Below are 23,841 nucleotides of genomic sequence, written 5' to 3'. Positions count from 1 at the left end.
TGTAAATGTAACAATGAGCACTCAAACACACCGAACCAACAATTACTAAAAACACACACAAAAACTGATTTTGCACGGGCACTTTGCACTAGTATATATATATATATATGCACAAGAATGAATTAAAACTACAGAATTCAGAAAGGCAACGTAATGGAACATGTAGGGGCCTCAGGCATGTTTAACTTTAAATTGATACTCAAAACAATTCTCATGGTGCAAGTTGTTGAGAAAACACTATTAAACATTGCCATAACTAAGGCATATGCATGTGCACACTGACTGACAGCTGGAAAATTAGAAAGAAAGGATGTGTCATAAGAGAATGCCCCTACAAAGTCACTTCATAATTTAGCGCAATCTTAGCTGCAGTAATATGAGTATTTATTAATATGGTTATGTTGATGTCATTACCCACTTTAGATCAGACTTCTCAGCATATCACCAGTTACCCAGAATTCCCTCCTACTGAAGAAGAACCCACCAGTCCCTCTAAAATTGATGACGATGTCGCCTTTTACGATTTAGTTGGTGATGCATCTGAATGTTGTGCTAAGGGCCTCCATGCTATCAACAGTGTCATGTGTGAGTTTAATATCAAATCACTCAACATTCCCCAAATTCCAGTCTCTGCTGAGTCAGACTGTAGAGTTGACATTCTCCAAGCTTCAGAAAGTCCAACAGAGGACACTGTGGCACCTCAGTCAAGCCAGCTGAAGTATAATGAGAAAACAATAATGGGTCAGTTTGCTACAGCCACCCTAAAATAACCCTACTATTGGTCACCCTTTACGTCTCTCTGTGGGTTTTTGCACATTTTTAACCAATGAAAAGGATTAAAAAGTAGTTGTGAATAAACTCCATTGGCTCTTCAAACTGTCGGTAAAACCTCAACTCCACCCCACCTCTATCGTGAATGAAGTGCTGCACGCAGTTTGCACTGTCTCTGGTTGTTTGCAGTGGATGGGTACCCTGGAAATCCAGAGTTCTCGCGAGAGCACAAGTTGAATTTGCTCAGCGAGTTTACTTTGGCGTCGAGTAATGATGCTCATTAAATATGCCCTTGTATCCGAGCTGGACCAATCACATCAAGTTATCTGATATAGGCGGGCCAGAGGCGAGCTAAACAGATGACGATAGCGCTGTGACGTCGAAGTCATTAGTAAACATTGCAAGGTGGCTATGGATGAACACCAGTTGTTTGAAACGGGTTTGGCCGCTACAATGAACGAGTTTGACTTGGCTTTTTATCTAAAAGAGGAACAGAAGACGGCGCTCGAATCGTTCCTTTGCAAGAAGGGCGTTTTTGCTGTTTTGCTGACCGGATATGGAAAGAGTCTAATCTACCAGTTAGCTCCACTGGTAGCTAAGCGAATGGGGCTTGTTGTGATTGGTCGTAGTGTTATCCAATTGCGTGCAGTGAGATTTTCAAATGCATGCTTGGTGCTACCCCTCGAGCTTGGCGATTTTCATTAGTCGATGCCAGACCATTAATCTTTCAGATTTAGGTCTGGATTTCCAGGCTAGTGGAAGGGTAAATTAAGAACTAGTTGTTTGAATAAGCATTTTCTTTACTCAAGAAACACTTTATATGAAGGCTAATGTTTTATGTATTTGAGAAGAGTGTCTTAGCCTAGGATTTGATGTCAAGTCATAGCCAATACTGTCTCAAATAGCCTGTGTGTAGCACTTCATCTTTTATAACATGAGATTTTGGCTCAAAATTTCTCTTTTGACAATGTCACAAAATGAGGTAAATCCAGCCCTGGTAGTTGATAGTAAATTAACTTTTTTTTAACATTCAACAACATTTCATTGAAGTTTGTATGCATGTATAAAGTGAAGTTGTATTTTACACTGAGAAAAAATATTTTTTATGACCAAAGCTCATATAATAAATCCTGTAATGTGGCAAATGAGTTTCTAAAACCACAACTATTCAATGTAGTATTATCTCAATTAATGTATGAATTAGACAATTTTTTTTTAAACAATTTAGATGAAGAACTATGTCACCCTGCAGGACACTACTGTCACTGTCAGGTTCTGCAAGAGCGAGGACCCAGACGCAGAATGAACGTGAAGGGAAGTTTTATTAACAATCGACAGGGCACAACAAGGAGAGTGAGGTGTGAAACAGATCAAACAGTAGGGCAGGGCAGATGACACGATGACAGGACGACAAGCAGGAAGGATGATCACTGAAACCAGAACTGGGGTGACGAAGAGCTTGAAGACTGCAGAGGAAGAGTTAGAACCAGTTGGGATGATGGTGTGGAACACAAACAGGAACACAAGGAACTAGAGGCTTGATGATCTCTTCAATGTGAAAGGTGCTACAGTCAGCTGTCAGACAGTGGGGGTCAATGGCCAGTAAATCTCAGGATGCAAGCCAGGGCAGGAACAAACAAGACTCACAATGAACAAGAGAAGACAAGATAAACAGACAAGGCACAAGAGTATAATTAAATAGGCAAATAAAGAATAAAAACTAAAACAGAACAAAGACTAGAGAGGAAAAAGAAAATAACTAGGTATAAAACAAATGGAAATTGCAATCAAAAAAAAAAAAAGAAACTTATAGGGAACTAGAAACTGGAGAAGATAATCTAGAGAAAAACTAAAACTAAAAGAGAAAAAACAAAACCTAACTAGATCAAGACTTGAAGGAAAAAGCAAAAGGATACACTACTGCTAGACATGATCAGATACTCGACTAGAACATGAACTATGTTTAACCATACAAAGGCAAGCACACAAGACTACACCACAAAGCACACAAAACAAACCAGCAAAGACATGAGGGAAAGAAGCGCAATAGGGACCAGAGCACATGAGGATCAGGTGAGCACAATAAGTGAAATGAGGACTAGACGTGGACTAAGCAAGGGGGCGTAGTAATGGGAAACAAGGAGGCAGGATAAGAGGAGCACATGGCAAACATAAACAAAGACACAGCCATGTGCTCAGACACAAGACAAACAAGGAAACATTAAAGGGATAGTTCACCCAAAAATGAAAATTCTATCATCGTTTACTCACCCTCAAGTTGTTCCAAACCTGTATGAGTTTCTTTGTTCTGCTGAACACAAAGGAAGATATTTGGAAGAATGTTTGTAACCAAACAGATCTCGGTCCCCATTGACTACCATAGTATATATTTTTTCCTACTATGGAAGTTCACTCTGTACATGTTAACCTCTGTACATGCTTAACGGAATGCATAGCTAATAACATAAAAAACTGGATGACTAGTAATTTCCTACTACTTAATTCTGAAAACACAGATTCAATTGCCTTCAAATTACTGACAATAGCAAAAAAAAACTATTTTGCTTTTTTATAGAAAAATCTCACTATCCGCTAGCTGCCTGTCCCCTGAACATACTGTAAAAAAACTCGATCTCTGTAGACAGCCCAGACTCCACAAACGGCAAGAAAAACAAGCTGGCCCAGCCTGGACCACGAAACATAAACAGTGTCCCAGCCAATAACCAACAAGAATGATTTGGGGGTGGGGGTTGGGGGGTTAGTGCGCGTGCACATGAAGGGGGTGTGGGGAGTGGAGGAGAGAGAAGCATGAAGAGGGAAGTTCTTAGCTAGAGATGTCCTAGACAACGACAACAACTAATGTTAAAAAATTATATTCTTTGATATGGCTGACACACGACCAAAGAGATGACATTCTGATGAACAAATAACAAAGAAGAGGGAAAAGGAGAAGGAACGCACGAAGTCAAAAGCATTCAAAAGGTGGCGAGAACTCCGCCGGCAGAAGGGCTTCCAATCCGAAATTCAGGTGGCTCTGTTTTTGCTGGACAGGTGGGTAAATCCAGTTTGGTTTTTCTAAATGATTCATGACTTTCAGGAAACATGGAAGGGAGGGGGAGGGGACGGGATGAGGAGGAGGGAGGGTCGAGGTAGCCTCCGTTTTGTTTGACAATACTTTGAACGTCAACAAGAAGTGACCTCACCCAACATCGCTTAGAGCACCTTTAATTAATAATAATATTTGCAATGGAAGTGAATCGATCAAAAACTTACTTTAGCTGGACAATAACTTTTTCTTAGAGCTGCTGTGAAGCCAAAACAATCTATGTTCCATTAATTTCCTGTTATCACTGTAAAGCTACTTTGGTACAATCTGTACCAGAATAAAGTACCAAAATAAAGGGGACTTGACTTTTTATCTCACATTTTTTCTTGAAATTCTGATTTTACATACTTTTTTTCTTATTGACTTACTGATCTTTTTAACTTTTTTTCTCAGAATACATGAAATAAACTTCCAATTGCGATTTATAATGCAAAAATTGCTATAAACTCGTAATTGCAAGAAAAAACTTCAGAATTGCAAGTTTAGCTATACCTGGCAGTTCAGTTTTTTTTTTTCTATCAAAAATTTTATATCACGCTATACTGACTTTAAAACACACCAATTGAAAGAAAGAAAATGTCAGAATTGTGAGCTGACCTTTCCCCCCCATATCTTGCAGAGTTTATATCTCACAATTCTGAGAGAAAAATAAATAAAAATCGCAAGAATTGCTAAATGTAAGCTCGCAATTGCAAGAAAAAAAGGCAGAATAGTGAGATAAAGTCACAATGACCTTTTTTTCTTTTTTATTCCGTGGCGGAAACAAGCTTCCATACTAGACTTCTGGGGGGCCCAACAAACAAAACTGTGTCAGATTCAAATCACATATTATTATGTATAGTGCTTTTCACAATGCATATCGTTTCAAAGAAGCTTTTACAGAAAATGCATGTGTCTACATTACAATTTAGAGTAATCTGTAATGACTATGTCCAAGTAATGGATTTCAGAAATGTACATACAGTATAAAAATCACACAGTTAGCTAACAATGTATTAATTTAAGGCAGAAACAATGTGCTCAATGAAGTAATGAAAACATGTTAACAAAATGTGAGCGGGGCCCTGTCAGTGCATTGATAAAACTCTCAAAATGACCAATGCAAATAATTGAGTAAATGACTTTGTTTGCAAACCACGCAAATTGGACAGTTTTGGGATGAGCTAAAAGTGGCTCATCTTGACAGATGGTTCATCACATACTGTATATGTTATGTAAGATACTAGGATGTTCCCAGGGGAGTTTGAGCTTTAGTGTGTCTCTTCTTGTGATTATACAAACCACTTGAACTACCAAATCTCTTCCCACACATGAAGCAGTGGTAAGGTTTCTCTCCTGTATGGATTCTCTCATGGTTTTTCAGGACAAGTAATTGAGTAAAACTCTTGTCACAGTGAGAGCACTTGAAAGGTCTTTCTCCAGTATGTGTTCTCTTGTGCTTTGCTAGGTTATCTTTTCGACTGAAACTCTTTCCACAAATGTTGCAGTGATATGTTTTTTCTCCTGTGTGTATTCTCTGATGGACTTTAAAATGACCTGGTTCAGAAAAACATTTTCCACACGTAGAGCAGAGGTACGGTTTCTCTCCAGTGTGCCTTCTCACGTGGCGTATTAGTTGAGTTCGTTGACGATAACGTTTATCACAATATGAGCATTGATAGCGGCTGCCCTCAGAGTGTGTGTGTTGGTGTTGCTTTAAAGATCCTGAACACTTAAAAGTTTTCCCACATTCGCTGCACTGATATGGCCTCTCATTGGTGTGCAAACGCATGTGTTCCTTCAGATGGGATGAGTGGTAGAAACTGCTCTCACAGTGAGGACACTTGTATGGCTTTTCTCCAGTGTGTATTCTCATATGAATATCACAATTTGATTTGGTGCTGAAATTCTTTCCACACTCACTGCAGGGGAAAGACTTTTTCACACCTTTCAGAACATCAGAAGAAGAAGAATCTGCCTCACAGTAAAAGTCCTTTTGATTATGCATTTTTGAATGATGGGTCCTCTCTTGTGCAGTAGAAAAGGTCATCCCACATCTAGAGGAATAGAGTTTTGGTTCTGTGTGTTTTTTCTCATGTCTTGCTAACAATCCCTGTGAGCTGAATGTCTTCCCAGAGGTGCTGCAGGAAAGACTCTGAGATGCCAGTCGCTCTTTCGCTGTAGAGGCTGTTTCTCCATTAGATGAACCGCTGTTTGAATCTAAAATGAACAAGATGGTAATAAAATATAATTTGACTTACAAGTACACTATTTGCAAATAATAAAACAAGAAGATTAATCAACTTCCTGAATCATATAATGGACATCATGAAACACATCACTTTTGCAAATGTGAATACACTATATTGCCAAAAGTTTTAGGGCGTCTGCCTTTGCATGCACATGAACCACTGCATCCGACACTTTGCATTGCACTTGGTGATGTAAAGCTTGGATGCAGAAGCTTGGCCATGGAAATCCATTCCATGAAGCTCTCTATGCACTGGTCTTGAGATAATGAATGCCACAAGAAGTTTGGAGGTCTGTAGCTATTGACTCTGCAGAAAGATGGCAACTTCTCCACACTGCTTGCCTCAGCATGCGCTGACCCGCTCTGTGATTTTACGTGGCCTACCACTTCGTGGTTGAGTTGCTGTTGTTCCCAATTGCTCCTATTTTGTTATAATACCACTAACAGTTGACCATGGAATATTTAGTAGTGAGGAAATTTCACGAACTTATTGCACAGGTGGTAACTAGGGTTGTAACGGTATGAAATTTTCACGGTATGATAATCGTCTCTGAAAATATCACGGTTTCACAGTATACGGTATTAAACAATCATTATTATTGTAATCATCAACTACAATACCCCTTAAATGAATGAAAACATATAGTTTTTTAAAAAATAAGAAAGAAAAAATAAAGCTGCACATCTCCCATTTGAACAAACTGTCTAATCAATTGAATTCATAAAACTTAACTTATTTTTATTCTTGATTTATTATTTTTTAAGATATTTATACGATAATAGAGTATTATGAGATGCATTTTATTTCCTCAGAAATTCAGGGTTGTCTGATATAATTTGTCTGGATTCTATGATTTAATACAAATATATTATTGAAAATGCAATCAGATGAAATGTAACAACTTTTGTTTGTCTGCAGATCTGCACAACAGAGGTTTACAAAATTAAAACAGACAAAAAACTATATTATTTCTTAAATAATGTTTAAATAAACTTTATTATTGTTGTTGTTATAACTTTAAGTTGGCTACATTCTATTGTACAATAGCAATATATTTCTTTAAGCTAAAACAAACTTTTATTTTGACAGGTTGTATTAAACTCCTATGAGTTTCAGTCAGAGTGTATTTTGAAGATTATTATTTTAAATAAAATTATGAAATGCTCATTTAGTTCTCTCAGAGCAGCTCTGGATATGTTCATGTGTTCACGTCCTCGAATAGTGAGAGAGACGGCATACGCTTTAAACACCATGAGCGTCACACATACTTGAGTATATACTAGGCGAAATGGCGCTGCTCATTCACTGAATTATTAAAGCAGGACTGGATGTAGGCTAATTGTTAAATAACCATTTAACAGTGATAATAATGTATCATTAGCCTACTGCTTAGCTAAAAATGGAAATCTGAATTTTTGGCCTAAATGGCGATGAATGGTATAATCTCAGTATTTTTTTATTTTTTTTCTATTTGAATTAAAAAAAATAAAACCTGTATTTATTTATTTTTTATTTCATATCTTGATCAATATTGTCCTACAAACAATGTTCATATTGAAGGCTATGAAAACAAAACATAGTGAATGCAACCTTGCAGTCCATACAAAAAAAAAAGGGGTCAAAATCACATTACATTCTAACATTGCAACATTACAATCTGAAAACAAAATAATTCTTTTTAAAGTAGTAGTTAAATTTACTAAACTTAAATTTAAAATAAATAAAAACAAAACTGATATCATAAAAATACACTTGTAGGTTTGAAATTCTTTAGCGCATTTATGTTCACCAACAACAACAAATATTCAACAACAAATATTTTAGCAAAATATATTTATAATTTAGTGTTAATGTATATTTTAGTCAGAATTATTGTGCTCCTATTCTATTGTGCTCCGTCTGTTCGTCCACTCATGACAGCAAAATGGAAATATTTGCTTGACTTTCTAACATTTACAGATGGAGAATATGTCCATGGAATGTAAGTTATGCATGTAAGAAATTATTGGATGTCACTTCAGCTTAAGATTATTAATAGAGGTATTTGTTTCCACCAATCGCTGCACAAGTGAAGTTTACGTATGATGACGGAAGCCCGTTATTGCGAGCCCTCCCAGAACCCATAGAGAATGCATTGCAGTGCCTGCAGTTCAAAAAAAAAAAATCTTTGTATGGAAGTCTATGGGAACACTCAGGGCGATTCTCGGCCAGAGTGAAATTGCCCAAAAAGAGGCGGTACTCCACAGAACGTGACTTGACGCTAATTGAACTATATCCAGAGGCAGAACAACAGTGACTGCAAGCGTAACTCTGTGGTTGAATGCGAATGTGATTGAAAAAGTCCTTTCACACTTTGGTGGTGCGTCGCCCAATCGCCCTAATGAAGAAACTGCCCCTGGATTTACAGTATAGCAGTTTTTTTTTGTGCTGTATAACAGACACACTCATATAGCAATTAGATTTATTGCACAGCTATATTTTAGATTTATTCATACATCTATCAAATCGCGCATTTTACGTGACATCTGCGTTATATTGTAAATTCCCTCAGCAAGACGGAAATAATACGGCCTTAAGTTATAAATGGAACTTTATCTGCAGGGAGGGATGGTGTTCGCGAATATGGGAGAACATGTTCGACGTATTTCCTCCTTTTGCAGCCACTCTTCGTCCACATTTCTGGACACAACTGGATATCCATCATCAAGGAAAACCCCACGTTCGTTTTTCGGATACCCAAAGTATTCCCACACTGCAGATTTTAACTTTTTTTTCGGTGGGGTATAGAGATTAGAATTCGCAGCCTGTCTCAGACATTTTCTCAGCTGCACATGTATGGGTGTAATGCGCTAAGCAGTAAAGTGGAAAGAAGTTGCATGTGCGCAGGACAGGTGAGATCTGGTTTAATTTTTTTCCCATACCGTGGATAAGCAAATGTTCACGATACAATCGTACAATCGCATCAATATCGTGATAAACTGCCATACCGGTATACCGTTGCAACCCTAGTGGCAACCTATCACGGTACCATACTTGAATTCACTGAGCTCCTGAGAGCGACCCATTCTTTCACAAATGTTGAGCAACCCTAGAATGCAGTCTGGATGTTTGGGGCGGGGCGACACATTAAGGCGGGGCTACACGTGTCGTACCGCCCACCCTCAATTTTTTGGATACTTGAGGCATGAGCATGCGCATTCTTTATGTACGAGTTTATGAATGATCTACTATGCTGTTTGGCCGTACTATAGAAATATTAAGTGATAACCATGGCGATTTCAATAATCAATTGGATAATGTTTTGATTAACTTAATACGAGTTAAACAGTTAATACAACTTAAGTTAGATGAAGTTACTGTACAACAAACAATCCCTTTAGGCAGACCGCCGTGTAATATAGCCTACGTGCTGCTAAATCTGGGGAACGAATTCTTCATTCGTGGCCACGATATATAGGCTATCTAGGTCTATATCAAGTGTCAAAATGATTCTTATAGCGCTCAATTCACATCGTTTTAAAGCAGCTTTACAAAAAGTCATATAGGCCTATATAAGCTTTAATATTGAGCAGTTCAGGGCTGGGAGATATAAAGAAATATGTTGCTGATATAAATGATACACTGTTTGAGATTTAGCTATATTATATTTATTAATTTACCCAGCAGATAAGTCAGTGCCACTGCCACTTTAAGTGAGCAATGAGCATGACTGCATTAAATTACTAGCATTGCAAGGAGAGATAGCCTATTAGGCTGAATAGTAGACAATATTTTCTGAATGTCATGCAGGGCTCCGTAATTTTACATCATTAATTTATGCTTCTTCATTTTTCCATTAGGATCGGTGAATAAAAACAAACTCTGGATTTTACACAAATGATGATAATTCACTAGCCTGGCTAACGTCAGACCAAGTCTCAAATGAACCACGTGTTCATTTTCTCGTATTTGAGGCGTGGTTTACGAATGCGCAGAGCCGTTTATTGGGCGCTATGAATGTCTATCAAATGCGCCTGTACGTAGCTCATAGCCAATCGCTTCAATTATACCAGATGACGTATGTAGAGCGACAGAAATTCGACGAGGAAAAAGACGATGGGTCAAAGATTTATTTGTACATGATGGCGTTTAGCGAATATTACCGTTTGTGCAAGATAAACATGAGGGTTGAAGGTAACGTCGAGTCTGATACCATGTTGGATCCATAGATATAAACAAACTGCTTCGGTGTCGTCATCGTCTTGCTGCTCCCTCCCCGTTCTGTGATTGGTTCCCTTTTTCAGGGGAAAATCTGGTCCATGGTGTCCAGACTGCCTAGCAGCGTGAATAAAATCGCGCTGCGAGCAAGGCAGCATGGGGAAACCCAGGCTAATAATTCACTGTATTTCAGTAAGACACAGTTCCGAAAGTGTGTTTTATTTTATTTTATTTTATTTTATTTTATTTTATTTTATTTTATTTTATTTTATTTTATTTTAATTTAATTTAATTTTAAACCACGCGTGGCAAATAAGACAATAATAGGCTACCAAATAATACAAGGGTTAATAAACAAATAATACATTGATTTTTTGTTTGTTTGTTTGCATACAATGGGAATTAAAACCACTGCAGTGCTGAAAAAAGAAAAAACTAAAAAAAACTAAAAAACTAAAAAATATATGTTGATCTATAGCAAATAATATTATTTACATGCCCAAGAGCGTAAATAAATAAATATTCATATCACTTCTCTGCTGGGTATTTTAATACATTTTTGAAGTAGGGTACTGTTATATTGCACAGATTTACAAAAGTAATTTTTTTAATAGTTAGGCAACAGCTATATTAATATTTGACACTATTTTTATCCCGTACACGCAGATTATAACATGAACACACAATGCGGGGGTGGATAAATAAATAATTCGATTTTTAATACCTTATGTCACAGTCACAGATAGTCGTAGGCCTACATGTTAACCGGCTGACAGCCTATTAGAAAACAGGAACCTTTAAAAACTAGCCTATAACATAGGCCTATACAGAACCAATATAGCCCCTGGCCCTCATATTTTATTTACAGGTAAACAACAAGGATTTGCCATTAAACATTTTATTTGCACTTTGTGCCAAAAGAAAATCAACAAAAAAAGAAATTTTTTAATCTAATTTTTAATCAGCTGCTTGCGTTCGGGTTTGTCCGATGTCTTCCTTTAATACAGTGAATTATCATAATTTGTGTAAAATTCTGAGTTTGAGCTGATCCACCGATCCTGATGGAAATATGAAGAAGCCAAGTAAATGCCTTAAGTACACTGAGGTGCTGTCACCAAGCGTTAGCCAATAGATACTAAAATACTTAACTAAAATTACCATGGTAAACCGATAATAAGATACGATTAGAGTTAGCATTTAATAGTCCTTTAATATGCCCAAATCATTCACAAAATTAGTACATAAAGGAATGTGCATGCTCACGCTTGAATCATCTAGGCCAATAAGATTGCTGTAAAATAAACCAATTAAATTGGGGGTGGGCGAAGCAGTCTGCATGCCTTGATTTTATACAACTGCGGCCATGGAAGTGATTGGAATTCAATGATTTGCAGGGGTGTTACAATACTTTTGGCAATATAGTGTTTGTTATGTATATAACTGTTAGCAGCCTGAAATGTATTAATATGACAGCAGAAATTGCATCTTTTTAAAAGCAAATTGTGCTGAAGCACCTCTGAAACCTCATTTGTACTGAAAGAGTGATGTACAACCATCTTTATAACAAGAACTGACATGACAGTCAAACATCATGTTAAATTTGATTAGAAAAAATTAAAAAATAAAAGATTTATCAATGATAAAGGAAGAAACATACCTGAAGAGTGTGTTTGTTGATGTTGCTTTAAATCTTCTAACTGCATAAAGGTTTTCCCACATTCACTGCACTGATACGGCCTCTCGTTGGTGTGTGAACACTTGTGTTGAGTTAGATGAGATGAGTAGTAGAAACTCTTCTTACAGTGAGGACACTTGAATGGCTTCTCTGCCGTGTGTATTCTCATATGAATATCACGCTTTGATTCATCGCTGAAAATCTTTCCACACTCGCTGCAGGGGAAAGACTTTCTCACACCTTTCAGAACATCAGAAGAAGAAGAATCTGCCTCACAGTGAAAGTCCTTTTGATTGTGCATTTTTGAATGACGCTTCCTCTCTTGTGGAGTAGAAAAGGTCATCCCACATCTAGAGGAATAGAGTTTTGGTTCTGTGTGTTTTTTCTCATGTCTTACTAAAAATCCCTGTGAGCTGAATGTCTTCCCACAGGTGCTGCAGGAAAGACTCTGAGATGCCAGTCGCTCTTTCGCTGTAGAGGCTGTTTCTCCATCAGAAGATGAACTGTTGTTTACATCTAAAATGAACAAGATGGTAATAAAATATCATTTGACTTACAAGTACACTATATGCAAATAATAAAAACAAGAAGGTGAATCAACTTTCTGCATCGTAAAATGGACATCATGGACCACATCACTGTTGCAATTGCAAATGTGAATGTATGCTATGCATCTATAACTGTTAGCAGCCTGAAATGTATTAATATGACAGCAGAAATTACATCTTTTTAAAATCAAATTGAGTTGAAGCACCTCTGAAACCTCATTTGTACTGAAAGAGTGATGTACAAAAATCTTTATAACAAGAACTGACATGACAGTCAAAACATCATGATAAATTTGATTTGAAAAAAATAAAAAATAAAAAGATTTATCAATGATAAAACATTAAAGGAAGAAACATACCTGAAGGAACTAAATCAGAGTGTGTTTGTTGATGTTGCTTTAAAGCTTCTAACCGCATAAAGGTTTTCCCACAATCACTGCACTGATACGGCCTCTCGTTGGTGTGTGAACACTTGTGTTGAGTTAGATGAGATGATTGGTAGAAACTCCTCTCACAGTGAGGACACTTGAATGGCTTCTCTGCCGTGTGTATTCTCATATGAATATCACAATTTGATTCAGTGCTGAAATTCTTTCCACACTCACTGCAGGGGAAAGACTTTCTCACACCTTTCAGAACATCAGAAGAAGAAGAATCTGCCTCACAGTGAAAGTCCTTATTTTGGTGCATTTTTGAATGATGTTTCCTCTTGTGTGCAGTAGAAAATGTCATCCCACATCTAGAGGAATAGAGTTTTGCTGTAGAGGCTATTTCTCCATCAGAAGATGAACCGCTGTTTGAATCTAAAATGAACAAGATGGTAATAAAATATAATTTGACTTACAAGTACACAACTAATAAAAACAAGAAGGTGAATTTTTGCATCATAAAATGGACATCATGGACCACATCACTGTTGCAAATGTGAATACATGTAATGTATCTATAACTGTTAGCAGCCTGAAATGTATTAATATGACAGCAGAAATTACATATTTTTAAAATCAAATTGTGTTGTAGCACGTCTGAAACCTCATTTGTACTGAAAGAGTGATGTACAAGCATCTTTATACCAAGAAATGACATGACAGTCAAACATCCTGAAATGATAAAACAATAAAGAATCATACCTGAAGGAAGAAAATCATCATCATCATCATCACTCCTATCATCATCACTCTGATCCCCTTCAGCTGTTATTTCTTCTTTTATGTCTATTGGGTTCATGTAGGAAAAAATAAAAACAACATTAAAAGGAAAAAACTAACCTGAAGGTATAAAATCACCATCATTAATATTGTTATCATTATTTTCATCATCACCTTCAAGGAAATAATTTCCTTCTGCTTGAGCTGTTATTTCTTGTTTAATGTTTATTGCGATCATGCAGTCCACCAGTCTCACTGAACACATCTTCAATGGCGTCTTCAGGATCTGCTGTTCTCCACCGTTACACACTGAACCCAGAGATTCTTTGGAGCAGTGAGAGAGAGAGAGCGCGGATCCATCCTGCAGTCCCTGATCACTTTCACATATACTCTCTTGAGTGTCTGTGGGATTTGGCTCAGTGTAACAGAGTAAAGTGAGGCTAAGCTCTGAGTCCTGTGTGTCAGTGAATCTCTGTTCAGAGTGCCGCTGCGGTGTGGGTTGATCTCTGCAGGTCCAGACTGAATCCTGAGTTTCTGTGGAGGTCCCATCAGTCAGACACACTGAATATGGACAGGAAACCACACCCTGGGAGATAGAAAAAATAAATAAATTAACCCCTGTGACAAGCTTGACATAATTAAATAAGCCAACTTTCTGTCTGCACCACTGCACCTCAGAGGCGCAGAGAGGCATTTGTTTGTGCTTTTCAGAAGTGAGAAAAAATCCCAGCTTAACAATAAACACACGTGAAGATGTGGTTTAATGAAGTTTTTAGATTCAGAGAAAAAAAGAAAGAAAACACACCTATGAGGACACTTGTATGGATTTTCTCCCATGTGTATTCTCATAAAAATTAAAAAGTGAGAAAAAGAATAGATGTATGTATGTGTATGTGTGTAAAATATAAAGTATATGTATACAGTACTGGTCAAAAGTTACTATTTCAAATCTTTTTGTAAGAAATCTTTTTTTGTGATTCTTTGATAAATAAAAAGTTAAAAAAGAGCAGCATTTATTTAAAATAGAAATATTTTGTAACAATATACACTACCGTTTAAAAATGTGGGGTTAGTCATTTTTTTTTCTTTCTTTATTTGAAAGAAACAGGCTACTTTAACCCTCTGAGGTCTTAGGTGTTTTTGGGGTCCTTGAGATGTTTTGATATGCCCTTACATTTGTGCTTTTTTCAGTTGCTTATAAACATATTAATGGCAAAGGTGTAATTACACTCTATTTAGCACAAACAGGGCTACCATAATATGCGAGCAACATATATGTTCATGTTTGTATTTTTGAGAGAATAATGTGTATGCATTGAAAAAACATAAAACTAGAGTTTCTGAAATAAGGCCACAAAACACATACTAAATATGTGTCAATAAGACTTTTGACTAATGGATGTTGTCGCCTAGAGTTTTTTCTTCAAAATGATCTGAAAATCATCCTGCCTAATCATTCACATAAAACAATACATTGATTTAAATTTTGCAAGACACTTTCTGTTTGGAAAGGCAATATGCGAGTGGGCGTCAACGACCCAACACCATCATGCATATTGAGTAGTTCACACCTGAGGAGACAATGGGGCCCGCATACTTAATAAGCCATTCATTCAGGTGTGTCACTGCAAGAGCAAGAGCATGCAAGAGCTATATATATATGCAAGAGCTATATATATATATATATTCTACCAAATTGGTTCATAGTTGGAAGCATCTCAATTTTTTTTTTTCCCACAAATTGTGCTTGCAAATTGTATAATATCCAAGGAAAATATGTCTAGTAATTGTGCAGTTAATTCTCATACTGTATTTTCAGTTTTGGAATATGTATCCTCTCCCCAAATTTGTCAATAATAAAACACATTAAAATGATTTAAAGAAAAGGCTTATATTTACCTTTTAAAATTTGTTTACATCTACCTTGTAAATATATTTTTTTATTAAAAAGGTTACAATTACAACAACAATTCAAGTGTAATCTTTCTTTGTAAAAACTAAAGTATACATTTTATCATACATATTTCAAAGTTAAGGATTCATTACTTTGAATATAGCCTAGGCTACATTGGAACAAACACTATAACATATTATTTGATGACTTTATTTTTGACAAAACATACTATATTTAACATATGAGCAAAAATTGGCAAACAAAAGCTTATTTGAGGTGGCAGATATTTTACAGTAAAAATGTATAATCTATCCAAAACTAGTCAACGAAATGTTGTCTTTCATATGTCTGTAACATAGGTCTTTCGTTTTTATTATAAGGAATATAAATGTTAATTTGCAGTGTAATACGTTGCTTATACAAATACATTTTATTTCAACATATTTCAGTCGATTTTTACTCATCTCAGTATAGCAATACAGTTTGCTAAAAGCGGATCATTCATTCACTCACAGAAACATGATTCAAATTTAAACTGTCTTTTTGCGAGTTGTGGTAAACAGTGGTTCATTCATTCACACACAGAAACGCGATTCACTTGAGAATGAAAAAAACTTACTACAGTATTCCATCCATTGCTCCTCGAAATACCAGCACTTCTGAGGTACATTTTCCATTATTATTATTACGATAGTATTATTCCTCACAGCGCTGCGAGACGGTGTAAACAAGTACAATGATCTGAATAAACTTGATGTGTTTTCTCGAGCTGATATGGGAGCATTCACAGTTTGCATGGATTGCCTCATTCATTTGCATTTGAATAGCGCGCGCTCTCCGTGGGCGGGGTCACATTAAAAATAATGAGCTGAGATGAGAACGACTGACATCTCTCTCTTTTCATACAGATTACATAAACAGAGAATATTTGTTTTTAATAAAAAAATACTTCATTTAAAAGAAGAGAATTCAAGCTTCATGCCTGTGTGTCTGTATGCCTGTTTGACTGAGTATTCGCTGAGTTATGGTTCATTTTCGGTCGCGTTTCTCACTGACAGAGAGAAAGCAGAACTCGCATCATGTTTATTTTTCTTTATTTGGCAAAAAGCACAACACTTTGCTTTTATTGTGAGTATATACACAAAAATAATACACACTTAACAGGATCGATTGATGTATGAAACGTGTTTGTAAAATCAAAGTCAACAGAGTATTTTGAGTCTCGTTTCAACTGATAAGAAAAAAAGCGAGCAAATCACGCCGGCGTGATTGTCGACCCCAGGGGGTTAAAACACTTTATACCCAAATGTCAAAAAAGTTACTCGAATCAATGAACAGCACTAATAAAGCCCCATTCTTACAGATCATTAACTAAAAAAAGTTGGTTTAGGGTTTAGTTACCCTTTAACCTAATGAAACGATTTTACATACAGACAGACAATAAGGTAAATGAATGTTGAATGTGTCCATACCTCTCCACTGAGTTTGTCTCCCCTCTCCCTCAGCTTTGCCTCCAGTAATGCCACCTCTTTCTTAAGCTGAAAGATTTCTGTGATGAAATCATCAATATCCAGCATGGACAGATCAGTTCCAACAGGTTTACAGCAAGACTGAGAGTCACAGATTAGATCCACATCAGCTCTCATCATCAACATCTACACACAAAAACATCAAGCAAACGTTTATGACGTAACATAACGTTACTCACACTCAACAATAAATATTAAATGAGAGCAAACAGTTTCTGAGGAAAAATAAACATAAATGCAGTTGTGTTGTGTTTAGTTACATTTTGTGGCTCCTCTGAGCAGAAATATTCTTGGATGTTGTGATACACGTCGCCCTTTGTTGTCAGATTTCTGCTCGTTTGTCCTGATACTGTGATTAACTGTGTGAAAACAGCAAGAAAAACGTACGTTACAGTAGTGTTGTCACGGTACCAAAATTTCAGTATTCGGTACCGATACCAGTGAAAATCCACGGTTCTCGGTACCAATTTCGGTACCAAAGCTTAATTTAGATTAAATTTACATAATTATATTAAAGTGTATATCACAGTTACAAAGATGGAAACTGTTGTATTAAAAACACTTTACAATAAGATTCCATTTGTTAGATAACATTAGATAAAATGACCTAACAAAAAAACAATAGTTATATACTGTCGCAATTATTCTCCTTTAGGGGTTCATTTAAAAATACATTTTTAAAATCAAAAGTTAACATTATTTCTGTTAACATTATTTAATGCACAATGAATGAAGTGAACAAACATGACCAATCAAGTGTTTGTATTAAATAACATTCACAAACATTAATTAATGTTGTAAAAATATATTGTTCACTCAATGTGTTATGTTAGATAACGCATTAAGTGATGTTAATGAATGGTATCAATCTTATTGTAGCATTACCAAACTATACAGGAGATAAAATATGTTTTATTTGACTTGACTATACTTTTATTTAATCCAAAACTGTATTCATATTTAACTTTAAAAGGGCTTTTTAAACCTGCTAAGAGTTATCCAGCCAAGAATAAGACTAGAACTGCTTTTCTGACGGACTGATATTAATGACGGCTTTTTATTTCTCATCTCCATAAATATATCTAGTAGTAAAGCTAATGCAAGGGCTAGAAATCAATTAATAGGCCTATGTCACACTTCCTCGTCGTCATGGAGAGCGCAGTTCGCACAAGCGTTTGTACTCCCGTGGCGTCTGTCGTTGCTATGCATCCATGAACGCGCATGGAAAAGCGAGCGCGCCGCTTCTATTATGAGCGCACTTCCCGCGCGCCATTTGAAATAACGTATCTGCACGCGCAAAAACATCAGCACCACATCAGCAGCAGCACCGCCGATCGCCATCAGCGCTTTTATGAAGAGGACGCAACTGCACGCGCTTCGGGCATGCACGCGCATCAAGTACCGGGTTTGAGAAAACCTGGTACCGTGACGTTTAAAAAAAAATTAGTACCGACTTGGTACCGAAGTACCGGGTCTTTTGACAACACTACGTTACAGTATAGGTTCATGGGCGAATAAAACACCAAAGAAAGTAAACATTAAACAGCAAGTAAAATACATGTTAAACCATGCAATATATTTAAAAATAATTCTGTGTTGTTCAAAGGGGTTCAAACCTTTCTTCTTTCTTTATCGAGTTTACTGTCGGGCTGGGCAGTAGCACGGCATTATTTTATAAAGGCTTCAGTATTTCGGAGAAAGGAGTTTTCCCTAGCGTCTTAAGCTAAGTCTTAGGACTCGACTGAACGTTCGAAAAGGAACTACTTGTGTGTATGTGCATATCTATATCTAGATATATCTATATCTATATATATCTATATTTATATATATAATGAAATTGACTGTGCTTTATTAAACTTGTTTTGCATATGGATTGCAATTCAATCTAAGAAGTCAATAATGATTAATCTAATGAAACGATTTTACATACAGACAGTCAATAAGGTAAATGAATGTTGAATGTGTCCATACCTCTCCACTGAGATTGTCTCCCCTCTCCCTCAGCTTTGCCTCCAGTAATGCCACCTCTTTCTTAAGCTGAAAGATTTCTGTGATGCAATCATCAATATCCAGCATGGACAGATCAGTTCCTACAGATTTACAGCAGGACTGAGAGTCACAGATTAGATCCACATCAGCTCTCATCATCAACATCTACACACAAAAACATCAAGCAAACGTTTATGACGTAACGTAACGTTACTCACACTCAACAATAAATGGGTGTTTCTGCAACTACGGGCACTTTTGACTATCCCAATTTTTTAAAAATCAACCTCTATGAATTTCAATTTTAACCATCACAGTCTATAATACATATAAAAATGTACACAAAATAGAATGTAGCTGTTAAGATTTTAATCTGGAACATGTTTATTTTTTATGTTTTTCGGGTCATCTTCTTAAAAAGTGTCCTTACCGCAATGTTACAATAACGTTCATTTTATAAATTTTTCTTTAGTAATTTCTATAAAAAATTTAATATATTTAAATAGCTTTTTCAAATTTGATGCAGTTTTGTAAATACTGATATAAAAAAAATAATATACAAAATAGGGAATTTCATGTTTTTTTCTATGCCATGTAAAAAATGTACAGTAACCTTAGATGTCAATTGTTTCCATACACACAAAAGATAACATAATTCACTTTTTATGACAGATGTTGCAATTTCAATGTGTTAATCATCTCAACTTAAGTGTAAAAATATTTTTTTGCAAATGAAAATGTGAAAAAAATGAAAATAGAGCAGTGCTGCGGTAATGACATCTTGTGTCGGTAAGGACAAAATTTTTTTTTTTATGTAAAAAATGTCATGTTTATATATATACTAATATATATATACTAATATATACTTCAGTACTAATAATATACTGAATATTTGTCATTTAATATACAGTAAACCTTGAATTTGTCTCTACCGCAACACAAGGTCTTTACCGCAACACCTAAATTTGCTGCGGTAAAAACATGTTGCGGAAATGACATTTTTGCTAATATTTTAGCTAATTGGCAGCTAGCAAGGCCTACCACATTAGTTTTTACTCTTAGCATCTTAATATACATGAATTCAACAGTAATATACATTTATTTTTAAAATGTAGTTCAAAAATACACAATTATTAAGCTGAATGGTAAGGACGCACAATAAATACTAGAGCAGAAAAGATGATGTTTACCTTATTTTTTTGGTATCTTGTGAGTGAGGTAGTGTGGTGGCCCAGTCTGTCAGCAATGTGCTCAAGTGATAATTTCTGTTTCCATAGAAACTAGACTTGTTTGTGTTCGATAAAATTTCATAATAAAAGCTTTATTTCATTGTTGCGGTAAGGACTCAAAAGTGTGGGACAGGTACATTTAGTTAAAAAAATCATAAAAATGATCAGTAAATAATACAAAGAATTTTAAGATGCAGTAAATGAATCTGTATATTAAACAATTCCATTTGAAATAATGTCATATTGTAAAAGAATGAGCTAATTTTAAGTATCTCAACATTGAAACCACGGGTGTGGGACATGAGCAAAAATGGTGTTTGGACCTATAAATGCTTCATAATTTTACATTAAATCATATTATTTATTCATTATTTTTTATGTCAAGGTGTGTATTGACACTACGTTTATATTTATGAAACATCAAATGACAAATTTTAACATATATCTAAAATTTCACTCCTGGGACTTAAAAGTGCCCGTAGTTGCAGAAACACCCAAATATGAAATGAGAGCAAACAGTTTCTGAGGAAAAATAAACATAAATACAGTTGTGTTGTGTTTAGTTACATTTTGTGGTTCCTCTGAGCAGAAATATTCTTGGATGTTGTGATACACGTCGCCCTTTATTGTCAGATTTCTGCTCGTTTGTCCTGATACTGTGATTAACTGTGTGAAAACATCGAGAAAAACGTATGTTACAGTATACGGTAATGGACGATTAAAACACCAAAGAGAGTAAACATTAAACAGCAAGTAAAATACGCGTTAAACCATGCACTAAGTTATATATTTAAAAATAATTCTGTGTTGTGCAAAGGGGTTCAAACCTTTCTTCTTTCTTTATCGGGTTCGGGCTAGGGGCTACAGAGCGGCATCGCCACCTGCAGCACTGGAGTGAGAAGACACTAGAGACTTAATAGTTCAGACGACGATACAACAAAAACACATTCAAGCTGGTGAAGAGGACTGAAGAATGTCTCTGTGATTATTTGCCATCTTTCTTTAATCATCTGAAATGTCCGCTATCAATACGGTAGTAACAAGTTTGTCCTGTAGTAGCCTATATATATATTTAATCATATGAGTTCATCCATATATGATACCATATATCTGCATATATTACAGTATAGTATTGGTTTCTCGCATATATGGACAACATTAAATATAAATATGTGACATACATATTTGTTTTCCACATATTTAATAAATGTATGTAAACATACATGCATGTGATACTGATGCATTTTTAAAGCTGTGGCATATGGTTATGGTACTTTGTGGATGTATTTGTCAAAAATGACAAAGAAAACACTGCATTATTGTATTAAAAATACTATATTTGGTATTCACACAATACAGACACAAAATCTCCAACTATAGGCATTTAATTACAAGGCATTCAGATATAAGACATAAAACAGTACATTTTAAATATTGGCGTTTGAGGTATTCAGACATTAAGTATCATCTTTTTAAACTATTCAGACAAGTACATATAAGTACAAGTAAGTATTGCCATCAGGAGACTTTCAACCAGCATAATACAATTTTTATTTTTATTTTTGTAGACAATCACCTCAGCATTTTCCAAACACTCTTATCTTTATATGTTAAAAATTCTGTATTCTTCAGGAGGGGCAGGTCCTCTATCCACCATATTTTTATTTATTTTTAATGCCAAGGTATCAAAAATACAAGTACATAGCAAAAATGCAGAAGTTACATACAATTAAATGATAATAAAATCCATCATTTATACATGGGCCTATTATATACATAGAAAAACAGAACAGAAAACTTTAATGAAATAAATTAAAAAGTTGAAACAAGGTTATTGTATTAACAGCTTTAAGATTCTTGGATGATGAAATATTTTGGATGTACTGTTGGACCTCTCTCCTAAAAACAATGAGTAAAGGATTTTGAAGAGAGAATTTACAGCGGTGAATGTGAAATTTTGCAAGGAGCAATAATAGATTAATAATAAAATATATTTAAAGTAAGACCTTCTGAATTTAATAACTGAGAAACAGTCAAAATGTCTTTCTCAAACCAATTACTAAAAAACAAAGACTTTTATTCTTATATACAATATCCCGATTGTTCCAAATAAAGTACCAGTGAGGGGGAAAGTTGTGCTCAAAAATGAAAGACCACGCAAGTAATGCTTGCTTATGGAACTTATATAAGTTGTAAGGGATTCTAGCAATATTATAATTGCAGATCAATAGGACAGGGAGATCACCTAATTTGGAAAAGAAGTAATTAGGGATACAATTCCAAATTGAATTTGGATTACACAAAAACTGTCTAATCCAATTAATTTTGAAAGTGTTGTTCAGAGATGAGAAATCAAGAAAATTCAACCCACCATCCTTGTATGTATTCATTATTACAGACTTCTAAAGATATTTTGTTTTTCCCAATAAAATTTGATCGGGTTTTATCGACAGTGCTCTTCCTCTCAAGGTCAAGTCTCTCTGCAACCATGCATTAAATCTTCTTTGGGCTTTTTATTATCAAGTTCAAGGTATACTTTTATCTTGATTTTTAGTGATCACGATGCCTACAGTAAATATGTAACTTCAGATCTAACTGGAATATTATAAAAAGAGGATGCGATGCAATCTTTAATAGACATTAACTCACACAGTTTTATATAATCAATTACTGTAGGGATTTGGGAAGCATCTCTTAAAAATAAGGGAGTGTCATCTGCTAATTGGCTAATAATAACTTCTCGATCTGCTATATACGGATACCCTGAATACCGATTTCACAGATAAACGTTGAGAGTAGCTGCACACAAAGTAGAAATATAGGGAGAAATGGGACACCCTTGTCTGACTCCTCTAGATAAACTAAACCTTGGGGAAGTGCCATTCTTTAATTTAATCCAACAGCTTCCATTATTGTAAAGGGTTTTAATTACTTTGCAAAACATATCTCCAAAACCAAATCTATGCAATGACTTAATAATAAACTGGTGCTCTAAACAATCAAACGCCTTATAGAAATCTAAAAAAAAGAATGAAGCTGTACTCCTGTATCAATTCTGAATAATCTAATAAATCAAGAACCAATCTTATATTATTAACAATATGTCTTTCATAAAACCAGATTGTGTTGCATTTATTACAGAAGTCACTGCCGATTTTAATGCCAGATGATTTAGGCAAATAAAAGCACTAAAATTTTATAATCATTGTTGAGCAATGATTATACAATTACAAATAGCCTACAGGACGCCAGTTGTTGCGGGATTAAAGTAATTAAATCTCTATTTTTTGTGTTTATTTAAAATTAGACAAATCTGATATTATTTTAATCTCCAATATGATATTTAACGGTTGATATAGTTCTTTAATGCTTCGCTAACTAGCAGAAGACACTAGCAGGGTTTAAATCCCAGTTGTGCAGGTGGGGCATGTTGTCACACTGCGTTTCAATGTGCCCCTATTAGAAATATGCTATTCTATTCTATACTTTTTTGAATTCTATTGAGAAAACATGAGAAAAAGGCG

The 23,841-nt window shown here is 35.4% G+C and overlaps 1 protein-coding gene across 1 annotated transcript; it reads right to left on the bottom strand.

Annotated features, from left to right (window-relative positions):
• Positions 1–3,981: 3,981 nt before the first annotated feature.
• LOC311066431 (uncharacterized protein) lies at positions 3,982–21,167 on the bottom strand. The gene is made up of 10 exons (XM_084087614.1): positions 21,145–21,167; positions 20,885–20,983; positions 19,071–19,253; positions 17,360–17,458; positions 17,043–17,225; positions 13,851–14,262; positions 13,659–13,742; positions 12,888–13,331; positions 11,963–12,496; positions 3,982–6,076 (listed from the first exon to the last, which is right to left on the bottom strand). Exons 3-10 carry the CDS (start codon positions 19,251–19,253, stop codon positions 5,100–5,102), a joined length of 2,916 nt encoding a protein of 971 aa, XP_083943740.1. The 5' UTR covers positions 20,885–20,983; positions 21,145–21,167; the 3' UTR covers positions 3,982–5,099.
• Between the last annotated feature and the right edge of the window lie 2,674 nt (positions 21,168–23,841).

The sequence above is a fragment of the Abramis brama genome (genome assembly GCF_963993115.1).
Source record: "Abramis brama genome assembly, chromosome: 16".
Classification (NCBI taxonomy): Eukaryota; Metazoa; Chordata; class Actinopteri; order Cypriniformes; family Leuciscidae; genus Abramis; species Abramis brama.
Note: the sequence above shows the minus strand (reverse complement) of the source record. Positions and strands in the feature narration are given on the sequence as shown.

Excerpts from the sequence above, each read along its gene's own strand:
- LOC311066431 (XM_084087614.1), bottom strand. The coding sequence starts at position 19,253 with ATGTTGATGATGAGAGCTGATGTGGATCTAATCTGTGACTCTCAGTCC. Across the intron at positions 14,263-17,042 it reads GAGACAAACTCAGTGGAGAG|GGTGTGGTTTCCTGTCCATA; the intron begins GTATGGACACAT and ends TCTATCTCCCAG. Across the intron at positions 13,332-13,658 it reads TGATGATTTTCTTCCTTCAG|ATTCAAACAGCGGTTCATCT; the intron begins GTATGATTCTTT and ends TGTTCATTTTAG.